This window comes from Oncorhynchus gorbuscha, unplaced genomic scaffold, assembly GCF_021184085.1.
Source record: "Oncorhynchus gorbuscha isolate QuinsamMale2020 ecotype Even-year unplaced genomic scaffold, OgorEven_v1.0 Un_scaffold_1960, whole genome shotgun sequence".
NCBI classification, from domain to species: Eukaryota; Metazoa; Chordata; class Actinopteri; order Salmoniformes; family Salmonidae; genus Oncorhynchus; species Oncorhynchus gorbuscha.
The window spans coordinates 12,630-32,620 of NW_025746598.1; the positions used below are offsets into that span (position 1 = coordinate 12,630).

Genomic DNA, 19,991 nt, shown 5'->3' on the forward strand with positions numbered 1-19,991 from the left:
TGCCACCTCTACACTCTAACCACTAGGCTACCCTGCCACCTCTACACTCTAACCACTAGGCTACCCTGCCACCTCTACACTCTAACCACCAGGCTACCTGCCTCCTCTACACTCTAACCACTAGGCTACCCTGCCACCTCTACACTCTAACCACTAGGCTACCCTGCCACCTCTACACTCTAACCACTAGGCTACCCTGCCACCTCTACACTCTAACCACCAGGCTACCCTGCCACCTCTACACTCTAACCACCAGGCTACCCTGCCACCTCTACACTCTAACCACTAGGCTACCCTGCCACCTCTACACTCTAACCACCAGGCTACCCTGCCACCTCTACACTCTAACCACTAGACTACCCTGCCACCTCTACACTCTAACCACTAGACTACCCTGCCTCCTCTACACTCTAACCACTAGACTACCTGCCACCTCTACACTCTAACCACCAGGCTACCCTGCCACCTCTACACTCTAACCACTAGACTACCCTGCCACCTCTACACTCTAACCACTAGACTACCCTGCCTCCTCTACACTCTAACCACCAGGCTACCCTGCCACCTCTACACTCTAACCACTAGGCTACCCTGCCACCTCTACACTCTAACCACCAGGCTACCCTGCCACCTCTACACTCTAACCACTAGGCTACCCTGCCACCTCTACACTCTAACCACTAGGCTACCTGCCACCTCTACACTCTAACCACTAGGCTACCCTGCCACCTCTACACTCTAACCACTAGGCTACCCTGCCACCTCTACACTCTAACCACTAGGCTACCCTGCCACCTCTACACTCTAACCACTAGGCTACCCTGCCACCTCTACACACTAACCACCAGGCTACCCTGCCACCTCTACACTCTAACCACTAGGCTACCCTGCCACCTCTACACTCTAACCACTAGGCTACCCTGCCACCTCTACACTCTAACCACTAGGCTACCTGCCGCCTCTACACTCTAACCACTAGGCTACCCTGCCACCTCTACACTCTAACCACTAGGCTACCCTGCCACCTCTACGCTCTAACCACTAGGCTACCCTGCCACCTCTACGCTCTAACCACCAGGCTACCCTGCCACCTCTACGCTCTAACCACTAGGCTACCCTGCCACCTCTACACTCTAACCACTAGGCTACCCTGCCACCTCTACGCTCTAACCACTAGGCTACCTGCCACCTCTACGCTCTAACCACCAGGCTACCCTGCCACCTCTACGCTCTAACCACCAGGCTACCCTGCCACCTCTACGCTCTAACCACTAGGCTACCCTGCCACCTCTACGCTCTAACCACTAGGCTACCCTGCCACCTCTACACTCTAACCACTAGGCTACCCTGCCACCTCTACACTCTAACCACTAGGCTACCCTGCCACCTCTACACTCTAACCACCAGGCTACCCTGCCACCTCTACACTCTAACCACTAGGCTACCCTGCCACCTCTACACTCTAACCACTAGGCTACCCTGCCACCTCTACACTCTAACCACCAGGCTACCCTGCCACCTCTACACTCTAACCACCAGGCTACCCTGCCACCTCTACACTCTAACCACCAGACTACCCTGCCACCTCTACACTCTAACCACCAGGCTACCCTGCCACCTCTACACTCTAACCACCAGGCTACCCTGCCACCTCTACACTCTAACCACTAGGCTACCCTGCCACCTCTACACTCTAACCACTAGGCTACCCTGCCACCTCTACACTCTAACCACTAGGCTACCCTGCCACCTCTACACTCTAACCACTAGGCTACCCTGCCACCTCTACACTCTAACCACTAGGCTACCCTGCCACCTCTACACTCTAACCACCAGGCTACCCTGCCTCCGATACACTCTAACCACTAGGCTACCCTGCCACCTCTACACTCTAACCACTAGGCTACCCTGCCACCTCTACACTCTAACCACTAGGCTACCTGCCACCTCTACACTCTAACCACTAGGCTACCTGCCACCTCTACACTCTAACCACTAGACTACCCTGCCACCTCTACACTCTAACCACCAGACTACCCTGCCACCTCTACACTCTAACCACCAGGCTACCCTGCCACCTCTACACTCTAACCACTAGGCTACCCTGCCACCTCTACACTCTAACCACTAGGCTACCCTGCCACCTCTACACTCTAACCACTAGGTTACCCTGCCACCTCTACACTCTAACCACTAGGCTACCCTGCCGCCCCAGTATGTGTTAAGACACACACATGTGAATGGGTTAAGTGCCTCGGTCAAGGTCACAGACAGATTTTTCACCTTGTCGGTTCGCTGATTGGTTACTGGCCCAACACTCTAACCGCTTGGCCACCTTGACGGTTCGCTGATTGGTTACTGGCCCAACACTCTAACCGTCTGGTCACCTTGTCGGTTCGCTGATTGGTTACTGGCCCAACACTCTAACCGCTTGGCCACCTTGACGGTTCGCTGATTGGTTACTGGCCCAACACTCTAACCGTCTGGTCACCTTGTCGGTTCGCTGATTGGTTACTGGCCCAACACTCTAACCGCTTGGCCACCTTGACGGTTCGCTGATTGGTTACTGGCCCAACACTAACCGCTTGGCCACCTTGACGGTTCGCTAATTGGTTACTGGCCCAACACTCTAACCGTCTGGTCACCTTGTGTGTTTGTACCTTAAACAGTAGAGAGTCGTCCATGTGTTCAGCGTAGACAGAGGTCAGCCTGTACTGGTTCTCAGTAGTGATGTCTATCTGATAGCCGGTCAGAACATAACACACCGTCCTGAACTCCTGAATCTTCCTCTGGAACACCTGGCAACAACACAGATACAACACTGGTTTACAATAGTCTCTCCGTCACTCACACTCATCAGAAGAGATGAGGTAGAGGCGAGAGAGAGAGGGATGAGGTAGAGGAGAGAGAGGGATGAGGTAGAGGAGAGAGAGGGATGAGGTAGAGGAGAGAGAGAGATGAGGTAGAGGAGAGAGAGAGATGAGGGAGAGGAGAGAGATGAGGTGGAGGAGAGAGAGAGATGAGGTGGAGGAGAGAGAGAGATGAGGTAGAGGAGAGAGAGGGATGAGGTAGAGGAGAGAGAGGGATGAGGTAGAGGAGAGAGAGGGATGAGGTAGAGGAGAGAGAGGGATGAGGTAGAGGAGAGAGAGGGATGAGGTAGAGGAGAGAGAGAGATGAGGTAGAGGAGAGAGAGAGAGATGAGGTAGAGGAGAAAGAGAGATGAGGTAGAGGAGAGAGAGAGAGAGAGGAGGTAGAGGAGAGAGGTAGAGGAGAGAGGTAGAGAAGAGAGGGATGAGGTAGAGGAGAGAGGTAGAGGAGAGAGGGATGAGGTAGAGGAGAGAGGGATGAGGTAGAGGAGAGAGGTAGAGGAGAGAGAGAGGAGGTAGAGGAGAGAGAGAGAGAGGAGGTAGAGGAGAGAGAGAGAGGAGGTAGAGGAGAGAGAGAGGAGGTAGAGGAGAGAGAGAGGAGGTAGAGGAGAGAGAGAGATGAGGTAGAGGAGAGAGAGATGAGGTAGAGGAGAGAGAGAGATGAGGTAGAGGAGAGAGAGATGAGGTAGAGGAGAGAGAGAGATGAGGTGGAGGAGAGAGGGATGAGGTAAAGGAGAGAGAGAGATGAGGTAGAGGAGAGAGAGAGATGAGGTAGAGGAGAGAGAGAGATGAGGTAGAGGAGAGAGAGATGAGGTAGAGGAGAGAGGGGGATGAGGTAGAGGAGAGAGGGGGATGAGGTAGAGGAGAGAGGGATGAGGTAAAGGAGAGAGAGATGATGTAGAGGAGAGAGGTAGAGGAGAGAGGGATGAGGTAGAGGAGAGAGGTAGAGGAGAGAGGTAGAGGAGAGAGGTAGAGGAGAGAGGTAGAGGAGAGAGGGATGAGGTAGAGGAGAGAGGGATGAGGTAGAGGAGAGGAATAAGATGTGTACGAGGAAGAAAGGGGATAAAACATGTTTATTTTCTATGTAATACAACATTCCACACCTCCTTCAACCGCTGGTTCTTCAGTTCAGCTGTTTCCATCTGTTTACGCAGATCTACAACACAGAACAGTCGTGTTAAGCTACATGTAGAACACAGAACAGTCCCTTAACGTTAAACAGAGTCACTATGCAGTGATTAGGAGAGAGGAGACAAGAAGAGGGGAGGAGAGGAAGGAAAAGTAGAAGAGGCGGGGAGAGGAGAGAGGAGGTGGAGGAGAGGAGAGAGGAGAGAAAAGGTGGAGGAGAGGAGAGAAAAGGTGGAGAGGAGAGAGGAGTTGGAGGAGAGGAGAAAGGAGAGAAAAGGTGGAGGAGAGGGGAAACGAGAGGAGATAAGAGGTGGTGAAGAAGAGAGGGAGAAGAGAGGAGGTGGAAGAGAGGAGAAGAGGAGGAGAGGGTGGAGACGAGGTGGAGGTGAGATGAGGTGAAGAGAAAAGAGGGTGGAGAAGAGGTGGAGAGGAGAGAGGAGAGAAGAAGTGGAGAGGAGAGAAGAGGTGGAGGTGGAGAGAGAAGAGAAGAGGTGGAAAGAAGTGGTGGAGAGGAGAGAAGAGGTGGAGAAAAGAGAGGTGGAGAGGAGAGAAGAGGTGGAGAGGAGAGAAGAGGTGGAGAGAGAAGAGAAGAGGTGGAGAGAGAAGAGAAGGAGAGGAGAGAAGAGGTGAAGAGAGAAGAGGTGGAGGTGGAGAGAGAAGAGAAGAGGTGGAGAGGAGAGAAGAGGTGGAGAGGAGAGAAGAGGTGGAGAGGAGAGAAGAGGTGGAGAGGAGAGAAGAGGTGGAGAGAGAAGAGAAGAGGTGGAAAGATGAGAAAAGGTGGAGAGGAGAGAGGTGGAGAGGAGAGAGGTGGAGAGGAGAGAGGTGGAGAGGAGAGAGGTGGAGAGGAGAGAGGTGGAGAGGAGAGAGGTGGAGAGGAGAGGGGTGGAGAGGAGAGGGGTGGAGAGGAGAGGGTGGAGAGGAGAGAGGTGGAGAGGTGGAGAGGTGGAGAGGTGGAGAGGAGAGAGGTGGAGAGGAGAGAGGTGGAGAGGAGAGAGGTGGAGAGGAGAGAGGTGGAGAGGAGAGGTGGAGAGGAGAGGTGGAGAGGAGAGGTGAGAGGGAGAGGTGGAGAGGAGAGGTGAGAGGAGAGTGTGAGAGGAGAGAAGAGGTGGAGGTGGAGAGAGGTGGAGAGGAGAGAGGTGGAGAGGAGAGAGGTGGAGAGGAGAGAAGAGGTGGAGAGGAGAGAAGAGGTGGAGAGGAGAGAAGAGGTGGAGAGGAGAGAAGAGGTGGAGAGGAGAGAGGTGGAGAGGAGAGGTGGAGAGGAGGAGAGGAGAGGTGAGAGGAGAGAGGTGGAGAGGAGAGAAAAGGTGGAGGTGGAGAGAGGTGGAGAGAAGAGGTGGAGGTGGAGAGAGGAGAGAAGAGGTGGAGAGGAGAGAAGAGGTGGAGAGGAGAGAGGTGGAGAGAAGAGGTGGAGGTGGAGAGAGGAGAGAAGAGGTGGAGAGGAGAGAGGTGGAGAGAAGAGGTGGAGGTGGAGAGAGGAGAGAAGAGGTGGAGAGGAGAGAAGCAGTGGAGAGGAGAGAAGAGGTGGAGAGGAGAGAGGTGGAGAGGAGAGAGGTGGAGAGAAGAGGTGGAGGTGGAGAGAGGAGAGAAGAGGTGGAGAGGAGAGAAGAGGTGGAGAGGAGAGAAGAAGTGGAGAGGAGAGAAGAAGTGGAGCGGAGAGAGGTGGAGAGGAGAGAGGTGGAGAGGAGAGAGGTGGAGGAGAGGTGGAGAGAAGAGGTGGAGAGAAGAGGTGGAGAGAAGAGGTGGAGAGAAGAGGTGGAGAGAAGAGGTGGAGAGAAGAGGTGGAGAGGGAGAGGAGAGGGGAGAAGAGGAGATGGTGGAGACGAGGTGGAGGTGAGATGAGGTGAAGAGAAAAGACGGTGGAGAAGAGGTGGAGAGGAGAGGTGGAGAGGAGAGAAGAAGTGGAGGTGGAGAGAGAAGAGAAGAGGTGGAGAGAGAAGAGAAGAGGTGGAGAGGAGAGAAGAGGTGGAGAGGAGAGAAGAGGTGGAGAGGAGAGAAGAGGTGGAGAGGAGAGAAGAGGTGGAGAGGAGAGAAGAGGTGGAGAGGAGAGAAGAGGTGGAGAGGAGAGAAGAGGTGGAGAGGAGAGAAGAGGTGGAGAGGAGAGAAGAGGTGGAGGTGGAGAGAGAAGAGAAGAGGTGGAGAGAGAAGAGAAGAGGTGGAGAGGAGAGAAGAGGTGGAGAGGAGAGAAGAGGTGGAGAGGAGAGAAGAGGTGGAGAGGAGAGAAGAGGTGGAGAGGAGAGAAGAGGTGGAGAGGAGAGAAGAGGTGGAGAGGAGAGAAGAGGTGGAGAGGAGAGAAGAGGTGGAGAGAGAAGAGAAGCGGTGGAGAGGAGAGAAGAGGTGGAGAGGAGAGAAGAGGTGGAGAGGAGAGGAGAGGTGGAGAGAAGAGGTGGAGAGGAGAGAAGAGGTGGAGAGGAGAGGAGAGGTGGAGAGAAGAGGTGGAGAGGAGAGAAGAGGTGGAGAGGAGAGGAGAGGTGGAGAGGAGAGAAGAGGTGGAGAGGAGAGAAGAGGTGGAGAGGAGAGAAGAGGTGGAGAGGAGAGGAGAGGTGGAGAGAAGAGGTGGAGAGGAGAGAAGAGGTGGAGAGGAGAGAAGAGGTGGAGAGAAGAGAGGTGGAGAGGAGAGAAGAGGTGGAGAGAGGAGAGGTGGAGAGGAGAGAAGAGGTGGTGAGAGGTGGAGAGGAGAGGTGGAGAGAAGAGGTGGAGAGAAGAGGTGAGAGGAGAGAGGTGGAGAGGAGAGAAGAGGTGGAGAGAAGAGGTGGAGAGAAGAGGTGGAGAGAAGAGGTGGAGAGAAGAGGTGGAGAGAAGAGGTGGAGAGAAGAGGTGGAGAGAAGAGGTGGAGAGAAGAGGTGGAGAGAAGAGGTGGAGAGAAGAGGTGGAGAGGAGAGGTGAGAGGAGAGGTGAGAGGAGAGGTGAGAGGAGAGGTGAGAGGAGAGGTGGAGAGAAGAGGTGGAGAGAAGAGAAGGAGAGGAGAGAGGTGGAGAGAAGAGGTGGAGAGGAGAAAAGGAGAGGAGAAAAGGAGAGGAGAAAAGGAGAGGAGAGAAGGAGAGAAGAGGTGGAGAGGAGAATAGACAGGAATAATTAGTTCAATTAAGTCTGAAATCAATTTGGGTAGCATCTGGAACACCATATTCCCCTTGTAGTACCCACAGGCTCCCAGGTCAAGAGGAGTGTACTACCTAGGGAACAGGGTAGCATCTGTCTGCTAAATGACTTAAATGTAAATGTAAATGGAACACCATATTCCCCTTGTAGTACCCACAGGCTCCCAGGTCAAGAGGAGTGTACTACCTAGGGAACAGGGTAGCATTTGGAACACCATATTCCCCTTGTAGTACCCACAGGCTCCCAGGTCAAGAGGAGTGTACTACCTAGGGAACAGGGTAGCATCTGGAACACCATATTCCCCTTGTAGTACCCACAGGCTCCCAGGTCAAGAGGAGTGTACTACCTAGGGAACAGGGTAGCATCTGGAACAGCCTCTCCAAGCCAGAGAAATGGGCCTGCCTGGAATCTGATCAATTATTGACACAGCAGTGAATGTTCCATAGTTCAGAAGGAGTGGTGTGGGTCGAGGGGGAACAGAGCCTAATGGAACAACTGAATGACTGTGTAGTCAACGCCACATAATCACAACAATGAACAATGACACAGACAGCCGTTGACAGCGTGAGGGTAATTACATGCTTTATTCATAACGTGATACTCCTCACCCTCCAGATTACTCATAATCACGTCTCTGCTCCTCTCCTCTCTACTTCATCTCCTCCCTTGTCCTCCCGCTCTCCTCCCTCGTTCTCTCCTCCCTGTCTCTCTCTCCTCCCTGTCTCTCTCTCCTCCCCGTCCTCCCTCTCCGCCCCGTCCTCCCTCTCTCCGCCCCGTCCTCCCTCTCTCCGCCCCGTCCTCCCTCTCTCCGCCCCCGTCCTCCCCTCTCTCCGCCCCCGTCCTCCCTCTCTCCGCCCCGTCCTCCCTCTCTCCGCCCCGTCCTCCCTCTCTCCGCCCGTCCTCCCTCTCTCCGCCCGTCCTCCCTCTCTCCCCCTCTCCTCCCTCCCTTGTCCTCCCTCTCTCCGCCCTCCCTTGTCCTCCCTCTCTCCGCCCTCCCTTGTCCTCCCTCTCTCCGCCCTCCCTTGTCCTCCCTCTCTCCGCCCTCCCTTGTCCTCCCTCTCTCCGCCCTCCCTTGTCCTCCCTCCCTTGTCCTCCCTCTCTCCGCCCTCCCCCTCTCCTGCCCTCCCCCTCTCCTCCCTCGTCCTCCCTCTCTCCGTCCTCCCTCTCTCCGCCCTCCCTCTCTCCGCCCTCCCTTGTCCTCCCCCTCTCCTGCCTCTCTCCTCCCTCCCTTGTCCTCCCTCTCTCTTCCCTTGTCCTCCCGCTCTCCTGCCTTGTCCTCCCTCTCTCCTCCCTTGTCCTCCCTCTCTCCTCCCTTGTCCTCCCTCTCTCCTCCCTCCCTCTCTCCTCCCTCCCTCTCTCCTCCCTCCTCCCTCTCTCCTCCCTCTCTCCTCCCTTGTCCTCCCTTGTCCTCCCTCTCTCCTCCCTCTCTCCTCCCTCCCTTGTCCTCCCTCTCTCCTCCCTTGTCCTCCCTTGTCCTCCCTCTCTCCAATTCTTCCCTCTCTCCAATTCTTCCCTCTCTCCAATTCTTCCCTCTCTCCAATTCTTCCCTCTCTCCAATTCTTCCCTCTCTCCAATTCTTCCCTCTCTCCAATTCTTCCCTCTCTCCAATTCTTCCCTCTCTCCAATTCTTCCCTCTCTCCAATTCTTCCCTCTCCACACTTTTCTTTGTTTCTCCTCTGTCTGTCCATTTCTCATTCTCTAGGTCCTCTGACGTTCCCTTTCCCTAAAACAGACCATTTCTGTGTTCAGTCTGTGTGTGTGTGTGTGTGTGCGTGCGTGTGTATAAACAGCCCATTTCTACAGTGAGTTTCAGTCTCTCTCCAGGGGTAACTAAAGCCGTGTTCACACTGCAGGCATTAATGCTCAAATCTGTTTTGGGATACTGGCTGTCCAAACACCATGTTACAAACACCAAAATCAGATGTGTGTGTTCACGCAGCAGTCATTGGCTGACACGCCTACGCTAGTTGTCATAGTAACGGCAGGCGGTGGTGGAGGCTGATTGGTGGTGGTGCTCGTGCTTCCTATCACTCAGAAGTTATGTAACAAGCTACGGTGACAACAACGCTGCCATGTCCGTTTCCTCGCTGAACGTTCAGAAGCGGTGTAAGAACACTTAAAGCCTCAAAGGAAAATACGAGTCCTCTCTGGCCAGCCAGCTAGCCACAGCACTCCGCCAGCTAGCCGCAGCAGTCCGCCAGCCAGCCGCAGTAGTCCACCTAGCTAGCCGCAGCAGTCCGCTAGCCAGCCGCAGCAGTCCGCCAGCCAGCCGCAGCAGTCCGCCAGCCAGCCGCAGCAGTCCGCCAGCCAGCCGCAGCAGTCCACCTAGCTAGCCGCAGCAGTCCGCTAGCCGCAGCAGTCCGCCAGCCAGCCACAGCAGTCCACCTAGCTAGCCACAGCAGTCCACTAGCTAGCCACAGCAGTCCACCTAGCTAGCCACAGCAGTCCACTAGCTAGCCACAGCAGTCCACTAGCTAGCCACAGGAGTCCACCAGCTAGCCACAGGAGTCCACCTAGCTAGCCACAGCAGTCCGCTAGCTAGCCACAGCAGTCCACCTAGCTAGCCACAGCAGTCCACTAGCTAGCCACAGCAGTCCACTAGCTAGCCACAGCAGTCCGCTAGCTAGCCACAGCAGTCCACTAGCTAGCCACAGCAGTCCACTAGCTAGCCGCAGCAGTCCACCTAGCTAGCCGCAGCAGTCCACTAGCTAGCCACAGCAGTCCACCTAGCTAGCCGCAGCAGTCCACCTAGCTAGCCGCAGCAGTCCGCTAGCCAGCCACAGCAGTCCACCTAGCTAGCCACAGCAGTCCACCTAGCTAGCCGCAGCAGTCCACCTAGCTAGCCGCAGCAGTCCACCTAGCTAGCCGCAGCAGTCCACCTAGCTAGCCGCAGCAGTCCACTAGCCAGCCGCAGCAGTCCACTAGACAGCCGCAGCAGTCCACTAGACAGCCGCAGCAGTCCACCTAGCTAGCCACAGCAGTCCGCTAGCTAGCCACAGCAGTCCGCTAGCTAGCCACAGCAGTCCACTAGCTAGCCACAGCAGTCCACTAGCTAGCCACAGCAGTCCACTAGCTAGCCACAGCAGTCCACCTAGCTAGCCACAGCAGTCCACCTAGCTAGCCACAGCAGTCCACCTAGCTAGCCACAGCAGTCCACCTAGCTAGCCACAGCAGTCCACCTAGCTAGCCACAGCAGTCCACCTAGCTAGCCAAAGCAGTCCACCTAGCTAGCCAAAGCAGTCCACCTAGCCAGCCACAGCAGTCCACCTAGCTAGCCACAGCAGTCCACTAGCTAGCCACAGCAGTCCACTAGCTAGCCACAGCAGTCAGAGAATTAAGGTGGAGAGAGAGGAGAAAGACATGAGACAGAATAGAGGTAGAGAGAGGGGCCGACGGTAGAGCGAGGGGCCGACGGCGGAGAGAGGGGCCGACGGCGGAGAGAGGGGCCGACGGCGGAGAGAGGGGCCGGCTGCAGAGAGAGGGGCCGACGGTAGAGAGAGGGGCCGACGGTAGAGAGAGGGGCCGACGGCGGAGAGGGGGCCGACGGCGGAGAGAGGGGCCGACGGCAGAGAGGGGGCCGACGGCGGAGAGAGGGGCCGACGGCAGAGAGGGGGGGGCAGAGAGGACGGCGGAGAGAGGGGCCGACGGCAGAGAGAGGGGCCGACGGCAGAGAGGGGGCCGACGGCAGAGAGGGGGGGCGGTAGAGGGGACGGTAGAGAGGGGGCCGACGGTAGAGAGGGGGCCGACGGTAGAGAGGGGGCCGACGGTAGAGAGGGGGCCGACGGTAGAGAGGGGGCCGAGGGGGCCGGTAGAGAGGGGGCCGACGGTAGAGAGGGGGCCGACGGTAGAGAGGGGCCGACGGTAGAGAGGGGCCGACGGTAGAGAGGGGCCGACGGTAGAGAGGGGCCGACGGTAGAGAGGGGCCGACGGTAGAGAGGGGCCGACGGTAGAGAGGGGCCGACGGTAGAGAGGGGCCGACGGTAGAGAGGGGCCGACGGTAGAGAGAGGGGCCGACGGTAGAGAGAGGGGCCGACGGTAGAGAGAGGGGCCGACGGTAGAGAGAGGGGCCGACGGTAGAGAGAGGGGCCGACGGTAGAGAGAGGGGCCGACGGTAGAGAGAGGGGCCGACGGTAGAGAGAGGGGCCGACGGCAGAGAGAGGGGCCGACGGCAGAGAGAGGGGCCGACGGCAGAGAGAGGGGCCGACGGCAGAGAGAGGGGCCGACGGCAGAGAGAGGGGCCGACGGCAGAGAGAGGGGCCGACGGCAGAGAGAGGGGCCGACGGCAGAGAGAGGGGCCGACGGCAGAGAGAGGGGCCGACGGCAGAGAGAGGGGCCGACGGCAGAGAGAGGGGCCGACGGTAGAGAGAGGGGCCGACGGTAGAGAGAGAGGGGCCGACGGTAGAGAGAGAGGGGCCGACGGTAGAGAGAGAGGGGCCGACGGTAGAGAGAGAGGGGCCGACGGTAGAGAGAGAGGGGCCGACGGTAGAGAGAGGGGTCGACGGTAGAGAGAGGGGCCGACGGTAGAGAGAGGGGCCGACGGTAGAGAGAGGGGCCGACGGTAGAGAGACGGGAGAGAGAGGGGTCGACGGGAGAGCGAGAGGATGACAAAGATGAAGGTCGAGAAAGAGGATGAAGGTCGAGAGGCTGAAGGTCGAGAGGCTGAAGTAGAGGCTTGCCAGTTCTCCAGTATAAATGATGTTTTGTTTTTGCATAAACCCTGAACGAGAGAACAGCCCGTCACCAGTGAAAAGCTGTCAGTGAGCTGTGTGTTTCCTCTTACCCAGGACCTCCTGTGAGGGAGGCAGACATAGGCTGGCCTCTCCTGCAGCAGCAGCAAGAGGGATAGCGCCCCCTGTCTGCAGTGAGCGGAGGCGTTCCCTCAAACACTCCACTTCTGCCCTCAGCGCCTCCACTTCCTCCACACGCTGCTGTTTGGCCATGCTCGTAGGGTTCAAACTGAAGTGGAGGACTTTGGTTTTGACCGGATTGTAGTCTCCCTAGAGAGAGAGAGGAAGAGAGAGATGGGAAGAGAGAGAGAGGTGGGAAGAGAGAGAGAGGGGGGAAGAGAGAGAGAGGGGGGAAGAGAGAGAGAGGGGGGAAGAGAGAGAGAGGTGGGAAGAGAGAGAGAGAGACATGCTTTAGAAAAACACCAGAACTGAATCTTACCAGGACACTGGCTGGTCATCATTTTACATTCATTTTCATGACAATTCCACATGTTGAATCGGTTCTCTTTCTTCCTGGTATGTCAGCCTTAACCTCCACTGTCTTCCTGGTGTCTCAGCCTTAACCTCCACTGTCTTCCTGGTGTCTCAGCCTTAACCTCCACTGGTGTCTCATCCTTAACCTCCACTGTCTTCCTGGTGTCTCAGCCTTAACCTCCACTGTCTTCCTGGTGTCTCAGCCTTAACCTCCACTGTCTTCCTGGTGTCTCAGCCTTAACCTCCACTGTCTTCCTGGTGTCTCAGCCTTAACCTCCACTGTCTTCCTGGTGTCTCAGCCTTAACCTCCACTGTCTTCCTGGTGTCTCAGCCTTAACCTCCACTGTCTTCCTGGTGTCTCAGCCTTAACCTCCACTGTCTTCCTGGTGTCTCAGCCTTAACCTCCACTGTCTTCCTGGTGTCTCAGCCTTAACCTCCACTGTCTTCCTGGTGTCTCAGCCTTAACCTCCACTGTCTTCCTGGTGTCTCAGCCTTAACCTCCACTGTCTTCCTGGTGTCTCAGCCTTAACCTCCACTGTCTTCCTGGTGTCTCAGCCTTAGCCTTAACCTCCACTGTCTTCCTGGTGTCTCAGTCTTAACCTCCACTGTCTTCCTGGTGTCTCAGCCTTAACCTCCACTGTCTTCCTGGTGTCTGAGCCTTAACCTCCACTTCAAATAGTATTCATGTCCAGTATTGTAGGATAAACTAGGGAAGATTCTCCAAGACACAGACACATAGCAGTCAGACAGAGAGAGACACATAGCAGTCAGACAGAGAGAGACACATAGCAGTCAGACAGAGAGAGACACATAGCAGTCAGACAGAGAGAGACACATAGCAGTCAGACAGAGAGAGACACATAGCAGTCAGACAGAGAGAGACACATAGCAGTCAGACAGAGAGAGACACATATTAGTCAGACAGAGACACATAGCAGTCAGACAGAGACACATAGCAGTCAGACAAAGAGACACATAGCAGTCAGACACATAGCAGTCAGACAAAGAGACACATAGCAGTCAGACAGAGAGAGACACATAGCAGTCAGACAGACACATAGCAGTCAGACAGAGAGACACATAGCAGTCAGACAGAGAGAGACACATAGCAGTCAGACACATAGCAGTCAGACAGAGAGAGACACATAGCAGTCAGACACATAGCAGTCAGACAGAGAGAGACACATAGCAGTCAGACAGAGACACACAGCAGTCAGACAGAGAGAGACACATAGCAGTCAGACACATAGCAGTCAGACAGAGAGAGACACATAGCAGTCAGACAGAGAGAGACACATAGCAGTCAGACAGAGAGAGACACATAGCAGTCAGACAGAGAGAGACACATAGCAGTCAGACAGAGAGAGACACATAGCAGTCAGACAGAGAGAGACACATAGCAGTCAGACAGAGAGAGACACATAGCAGTCAGACAGAGAGAGACACATAGCAGTCAGACAGAGAGAGACACATAGCAGTCAGACAGGGAGACACACAGCAGTCAGACAGGGAGACACACAGCAGTCAGACACATAGCAGTCAGACAGAGAGAGACACATAGCAGTCAGACAGAGAGAGACACATAGCAGTCAGACAGAGAGAGACACATAGCAGTCAGACAGGGAGACACACAGCAGTCAGACAGAGAGACACACAGCAGTCAGACAGAGAGACACACAGCAGTCAGTCAGACAGAGACACATAGCAGTCAGACACATAGCAGTCAGACAGAGAGAGACACATAGCAGTCAGACAGAGAGAGACATAGCAGTCAGACAGAGAGACATAGCAGTCAGACAGAGAGACACATAGCAGTCAGACAGAGAGAGACACATAGCAGTCAGACAGAGAGAGACACATAGCAGTCAGACACATAGCAGTCAGACACATAGCAGTCAGACACATAGCAGTCAGACACATAGCAGTCAGACAGAGAGAAACATAGCAGTCAGACAGAGAGAAACATAGCAGTCAGACAGAGAGAAACATAGCAGTCAGACAGAGAGAGACACATAGCAGTCAGACAGAGAGAGACACATAGCAGTCAGACAGAGAGAGACACATAGCAGTCAGACAGAGAGAGACACATAGCAGTCAGACAGAGAGAGACACATAGCAGTCAGACAGAGAGAGACACATAGCAGTCAGACAGAGAGAGACACATAGCAGTCAGACAGAGAGAGACACATAGCAGTCAGACAGAGAGAGACACATAGCAGTCAGACAGAGAGAGACACATAGCAGTCAGACAGAGAGAGACACATAGCAGTCAGCCACATAGCAGTCAGACAGAGAGAGACACATAGCAGTCAAACAGAGAGAGAGAGAGACACATAGCAGTCAGACAGAGAGAGAGAGAGACACATAGCAGTCAGACAGAGAGAGAGAGAGACACATAGCAGTCAGACAGAGAGAGAGAGAGACACATAGCAGTCAGACAGAGAGAGAGAGAGACACATAGCAGTCAGACAGAGAGAGAGAGAGACACATAGCAGTCAGACAGAGAGACACATAGCAGTCAGACAGAGAGACACATAGCAGTCAGACAGAGAGACACATAGCAGTCAGACAGAGAGACACATAGCAGTTAGACAGAGAGACACATAGCAGTTAGACAGAGAGAGAGAGACACATAGCAGTCAGACAAAGAGAGAGAGACACATAGCAGTCAGACAAAGAGAGAGAGACACATAGCAGTCAGACAAAGAGAGAGAGACACATAGCAGTCAGACAAAGAGAGAGAGACACATAGCATTCAGACAAAGAGAGAGAGACACATAGCATTCAGACAGAGAGAGACACATAGCAGTCAGACAGAGAGAGACACATAGCAGTCAGACAGAGAGAGACACATAGCAGTCAGACAGAGAGAGACACATAGCAGTCAGACACATAGCAGTCAGACAGAGAGAGACACATAGCAGTCAGACAGAGAGAGACACATAGCAGTCAGACACATAGCAGTCAGACAGAGAGAGACACATAGCAGTCAGACACATAGCAGTCAGACAGAGAGAGACACATAGCAGTCAGACACATAGCAGTCAGACAGAGAGAGACACATAGCAGTCAGACAGAGAGAGACACATAGCAGTCAGACACATAGCAGTCAGACAGAGAGAGACACATAGCAGTCAGACAGAGAGAGACACATAGCAGTCAGACAGAGAGAGACACATAGCAGTCAGACAGAGAGAGACACATAGCAGTCAGACAGAGAGACACATAGCAGTCAGACAGAGAGAGACACATAGCAGTCAGACAGAGAGAGACACATAGCAGTCAGACAGAGAGACACATAGCAGTCAGACAGAGACACACATAGCAGTCAGACAGAGAGACACATAGCAGTCAGACAGAGAGACACATAGCAGTCAGACAGAGAGACACATAGCAGTCAGACAGAGACACATAGCAGTCAGACAGAGAGAGACACATAGCAGTCAGACAGAGAGACACAACTTCTGTATGTGTAATGTTTACTGTTCATTTTTGTTGTTTTTCACTTTATATATTCACTTTGTATGTTGTCTACCTCACTTGCTTTGGCAATGTTAACACATGTTTCCCATGCCAATAAAGCCCTTGAATTGAATTGAGAGAGAGAGAGAGAGAGAGAGAGAGAGAGAGAGAGAGAGAGAGAGAGAGAGAGAGAGAGAGAGAGAGAGAGAGAGAGAGAGAGAGAGGAAGAGAGAGAGAGGAAGAGAGAGAGAGGAAGAGAGAAAAGAGAGAGAGAGAGAGGAAGAGAGAGAGAGAGAGAGGAAGAGAGGAGAGAGAGAGCGAGAGAGGAAGAGAGAGAGCGAGAGAGGAAGAGAGAGAGAGACAGAGACATAGCAGTCAGACAGAGAGAGAGAGAGAGAGAGAGAGAGAGAGAGAGAGAGAGAGAGAGAGAGACAGACAGACAGACAGAGGAGAGAGAGAGAGAGAGAGAGAGAGAGAGAGAGAGAGAGAGAGAGAGAGAGAGAGAGAGAGGAAGACAGAAGAGAGAGAGAGAGCGAGAGGAAGAGAGAGAGAGACAGAGACATAGCAGTCAGACAGAGAGAGAGAGAGAGAGAGAGAGAGAGAGAGAGAGAGAGAGAGAGAGAGAGAGAGAGAGAGAGAGAGAGAGAGAGAGAGAGAGAGAGAGAGACATAGCAGACAGATCTCTCTGGTTCTACAATACATGGGAGTCATTGCTTCATGGTTAATACGGTTCTGCTTTTAATCCACTTTCACAGATCTCAATGCTTAAAGTGTGGTCTCAAAATACTCCCTCTCCCCCTCCTCTCTCCCTCTCCTCTCTCTCCTCCCTCAGCTCCCTGTCCTCTCCCCCTCTCCCCCCCTCTCTCCCCTCCCTCAGCTCCCTGTCCTCCTCCCCTCCTCTCTCCTCTCCTCTCTCAGCTCCCTGTCCTCTCTCCCCCTCTCCCCCCCCTCTCCCTCTCCCTCTCTCTCCTCCCTCAGCTCCCTGTCCTCTCTCCCCCCTCTCTCTCCCCCTCTCTCTCCCCTCCCTCAGCTCCCTGTCCCTCTCCCTCTCCTCTCTCAGCTCCCTGTCCTCTCTCCCCCCTCTCTCCCCCTCCTCTCTCCCTCTCCCTCTCTCCCCTCCCTCAGCTCCCTGTCCTCTCTCCCCCCCCTCTCTCCAGCTCTCTCTCCTCCCTCAGCTCCCTGTCCTCTCTCCCCCCTCCCTCAGCTCCCTGTCCTCTCTCCCCCCCTCTCTCCCTCAGCTCCCTCAGCTCCCTGTCCTCTCCCCTCCTCTCCCCTCCCTCAGCTCCCTGTCCTCTCCCTCTCCCCTCCCTCAGCTCCCTGTCCTCTCTCCCCATCCTCTCCCCTCCCTCAGCTCCCAGTCCCTCCTCTCTCCCCCTCCTCTCCCTCCCCTCAGCTCCCCCTCCCTCCTCTCTCCCCTCCTCTCTCCCTCCCTCAGCTCCCTCTCCTCTCTCCCTCTCCCCTCCTCTCCCTCAGCTCCCTGTCCTCCTCCCCTCTCCCTCCCTCCCCCTCCCTCAGCTCCCTGTCCTCCTCCCCCTCCCTCTCTCCCCTCCCTCAGCTCCCTGTCCTCTCTCCCTCTCCTCTCTCCCCTCCCTCAGCTCCCTGTCCTCCCTCCCCTCCTCTCTCCCCTCCCTCAGCTCCCTGTCCTCCTCCCCCTCCTCTCTCCCCCTCCTCTCTCCCCCCTCCCTCAGCTCCCTCTCCTCTCTCCCCTCCCTCCCTCAGCTCCCTGTCCTCCTCCCTCTCCTCTCTCTCCCCCTCCCTCAGCTCCCTGTCCTCCTCCCTCTCCTCTCCCTCCTCTCTCCCCTCCCTCAGCTCCCTCTCCTCTCCTCTCTCCCCCTCTCTCCCGCTCCTCTCTCCCTCTCCTCTCTCTCCTCCCTCAGCTCCCGCTCCTCTCTCCCGCTCCTCTCTCCCCTCCCTCCCTCTCCTCCCTCAGCTCACTCTCCTCCTCCCTCTCCTCTCTCCCCCTCCCTCAGCTCCCTGTCCTCTCTCCCTGTCCTCTCTCCCTCTCCTCTCTCCCCTCCCTCAGCTCCCTCTCCTCAGCTCCCTCTCCTCTCTCTCCTCCCTCAGCTCCCTGTCCTCTCTCCCCTCTCCCTCAGCTCCCTCTCCTCTCTCTCCTCCCTCAGCTCCCTGTCCTCTCTCCCTCTCCTCTCTCTCCTCCCTCAGCTCCCTGTCCTCTCTCCCTCTCCTCTCTCCCCTCCCTCAGCTCCCTGTCCTCTCTCCCTCTCCTCTCTCAGCTCCCTCTCCTCTCCTCTCTCTCCTCCCTCAGCTCCCTGTCCTCTCTCCCTCTCCTCTCTCCCCTCCCTCAGCTCCCTGTCCTCTCTCCCTCTCCTCTCTCCCCTCCCTCAGCTCCCTGTCCTCTCTCCCGCTTCTCTCTCCCTCTCCTCTCTCCCCCTCTCCTCTCTCCCCTCCCTCAGCTCCCTGTCCTCCTCCCTCTCCTCCTCATGTTTACAGAGTAAATGAGTCCATCTCATCTTAAAAAGATCCAACGCAGCATTTTCTATCTCAATAATGAAATGAATTCTGGGTAACAGTTAAGAACCTTACTGTGATTATTTTCAATTAAAACTCTCATACAGAAACATAAATGTCTTCTCAGTCAAAGACCGTATCTTTGACGACTCCGAGTCTTCAATACCAACACACACTAATGCCTCCATCTCTCTGACACACACTAATGCCTCCATCTCTCTCTCTGACACACACTAATGCCTCCATCTCTCTCTCTGACACACACTAATGCCTCCATCTCTCTGACACACACGAATGCCTCCATCTCTCTCTCTGACACACACTAATGCCTCCATCTCTCTCTCTGACACACACTAATACCTCCATCTCTCTCTGACACACACTAATGCCTCCATCTCTCTCTCTGACACACACTAATGCCTCCATCTCTCTCTCTGACACACACTAATGCCTCCATCTCTCTCTCTGACACACACTAATGCCTCCATCTCTCTCTCTGACACACTCGAATGCCTCCATCTCTCTGACACACACTAATGCCTCCATCTCTCTCTCTGACACACACTAATGCCTCCATCTCTCTGACACACACTAATGCCTCCATCTCTCTGACACACACTAATGCCTCCATCTCTCTCTGACACACACTAATGCCTCCATCTCTCTCTGACACACACTAATGCCTCCATCTCTCTCTCTGACACACACTAATGCCTCCATCTCTCTGACACACACTAATGCCTCCATCTCTCTGACACACACTAATGCCTCCATCTCTCTCTCTGACACACACTAATGCCTCCATCTCTCTCTCTGACACACACTAATGCCTCCATCTCTCTCTCTCTGACACACACTAATGCCTCCATCTCTCTCTCTGACACACACTAATGCCTCCATCTCTCTCTCTGACACACACTAATGCCTCCATCTCTCTCTCTGACACACACTAATGCCTCCATCTCTCTCTCTGACACACACTAATGCCTCCATCTCTCTCTCTCTGACACACACTAATGCCTCCATCTCTCTCTCTGACACACACTAATGCCTCCATCTCTCTCTCTCTGACACACACTAATGCCTCCATCTCTCTCTCTGACACACACTAATGCCTCCATCTCTCTCTCTCTGACACACACTAATGACTAATGCCTCCATCTCTCTCTCTCTGACACACACTAATGCCTCCATCTCTCTCTCTCTGACACACACTAATGACTAATGCCTCCATCTCTCTCTCTCTGACACACACTAATGCCTCCATCTCTCTCTCTCTGACACACACTAATGACTAATGCCTCCATCTCTCTCTCTCTGACACACACTAATGCCTCCATCTCTCTCTCTCTGACACACACTAATGCCTCCATCTCTCTCTCTCTGACACACACTAATGCCTCCATCGCTCTCTGACACACACTAATGCCTCCATCTCTCTCTCTGACACACACTAATGCCTCCATCTCTCTCTGACACACACTAATGCCTCCATCTCTCTCTCTGATACACACTAATGCCTCCATCTCTCTCTCTGATACACACTAATGCCTCCATCGCTCTCTGACACACACTAATGCCTCCATCTCTCTCTGACACACACTAATGCCTCCATCTCTCTGACACACACTAATGCCTCCATCTCTCTGACACACACTAATGCCTCCATCTCTCTCTGACACACACTAATGCCTCCATCTCTCTCTCTGACACACACTAATGCCTCCATCTCTCTCTCTCTGACACACACTAATGCCTCCATCTCTCTCTC

The 19,991-nt window shown here is 54.7% G+C and overlaps 1 protein-coding gene across 1 annotated transcript in view; it reads right to left on the reverse strand.

Moving 5' to 3' along the window:
* Positions 1–2,634: 2,634 nt before the first annotated feature.
* The window catches only part of LOC124024619 (mitotic spindle assembly checkpoint protein MAD1-like), a gene marked incomplete at both ends in the record, with an annotated part of 66,911 nt that continues 49,554 nt past the window's right edge, over positions 2,635–19,991 (reverse strand). Inside the window, 3 exons of the mRNA XM_046338512.1 lie at positions 2,635–2,798; positions 3,971–4,023; positions 11,872–12,088. Coding sequence (XP_046194468.1) covers positions 2,635–2,798; positions 3,971–4,023; positions 11,872–12,088 — 434 coding nt within the window. The remainder of the gene's footprint in view (positions 2,799–3,970; positions 4,024–11,871; positions 12,089–19,991) is intronic.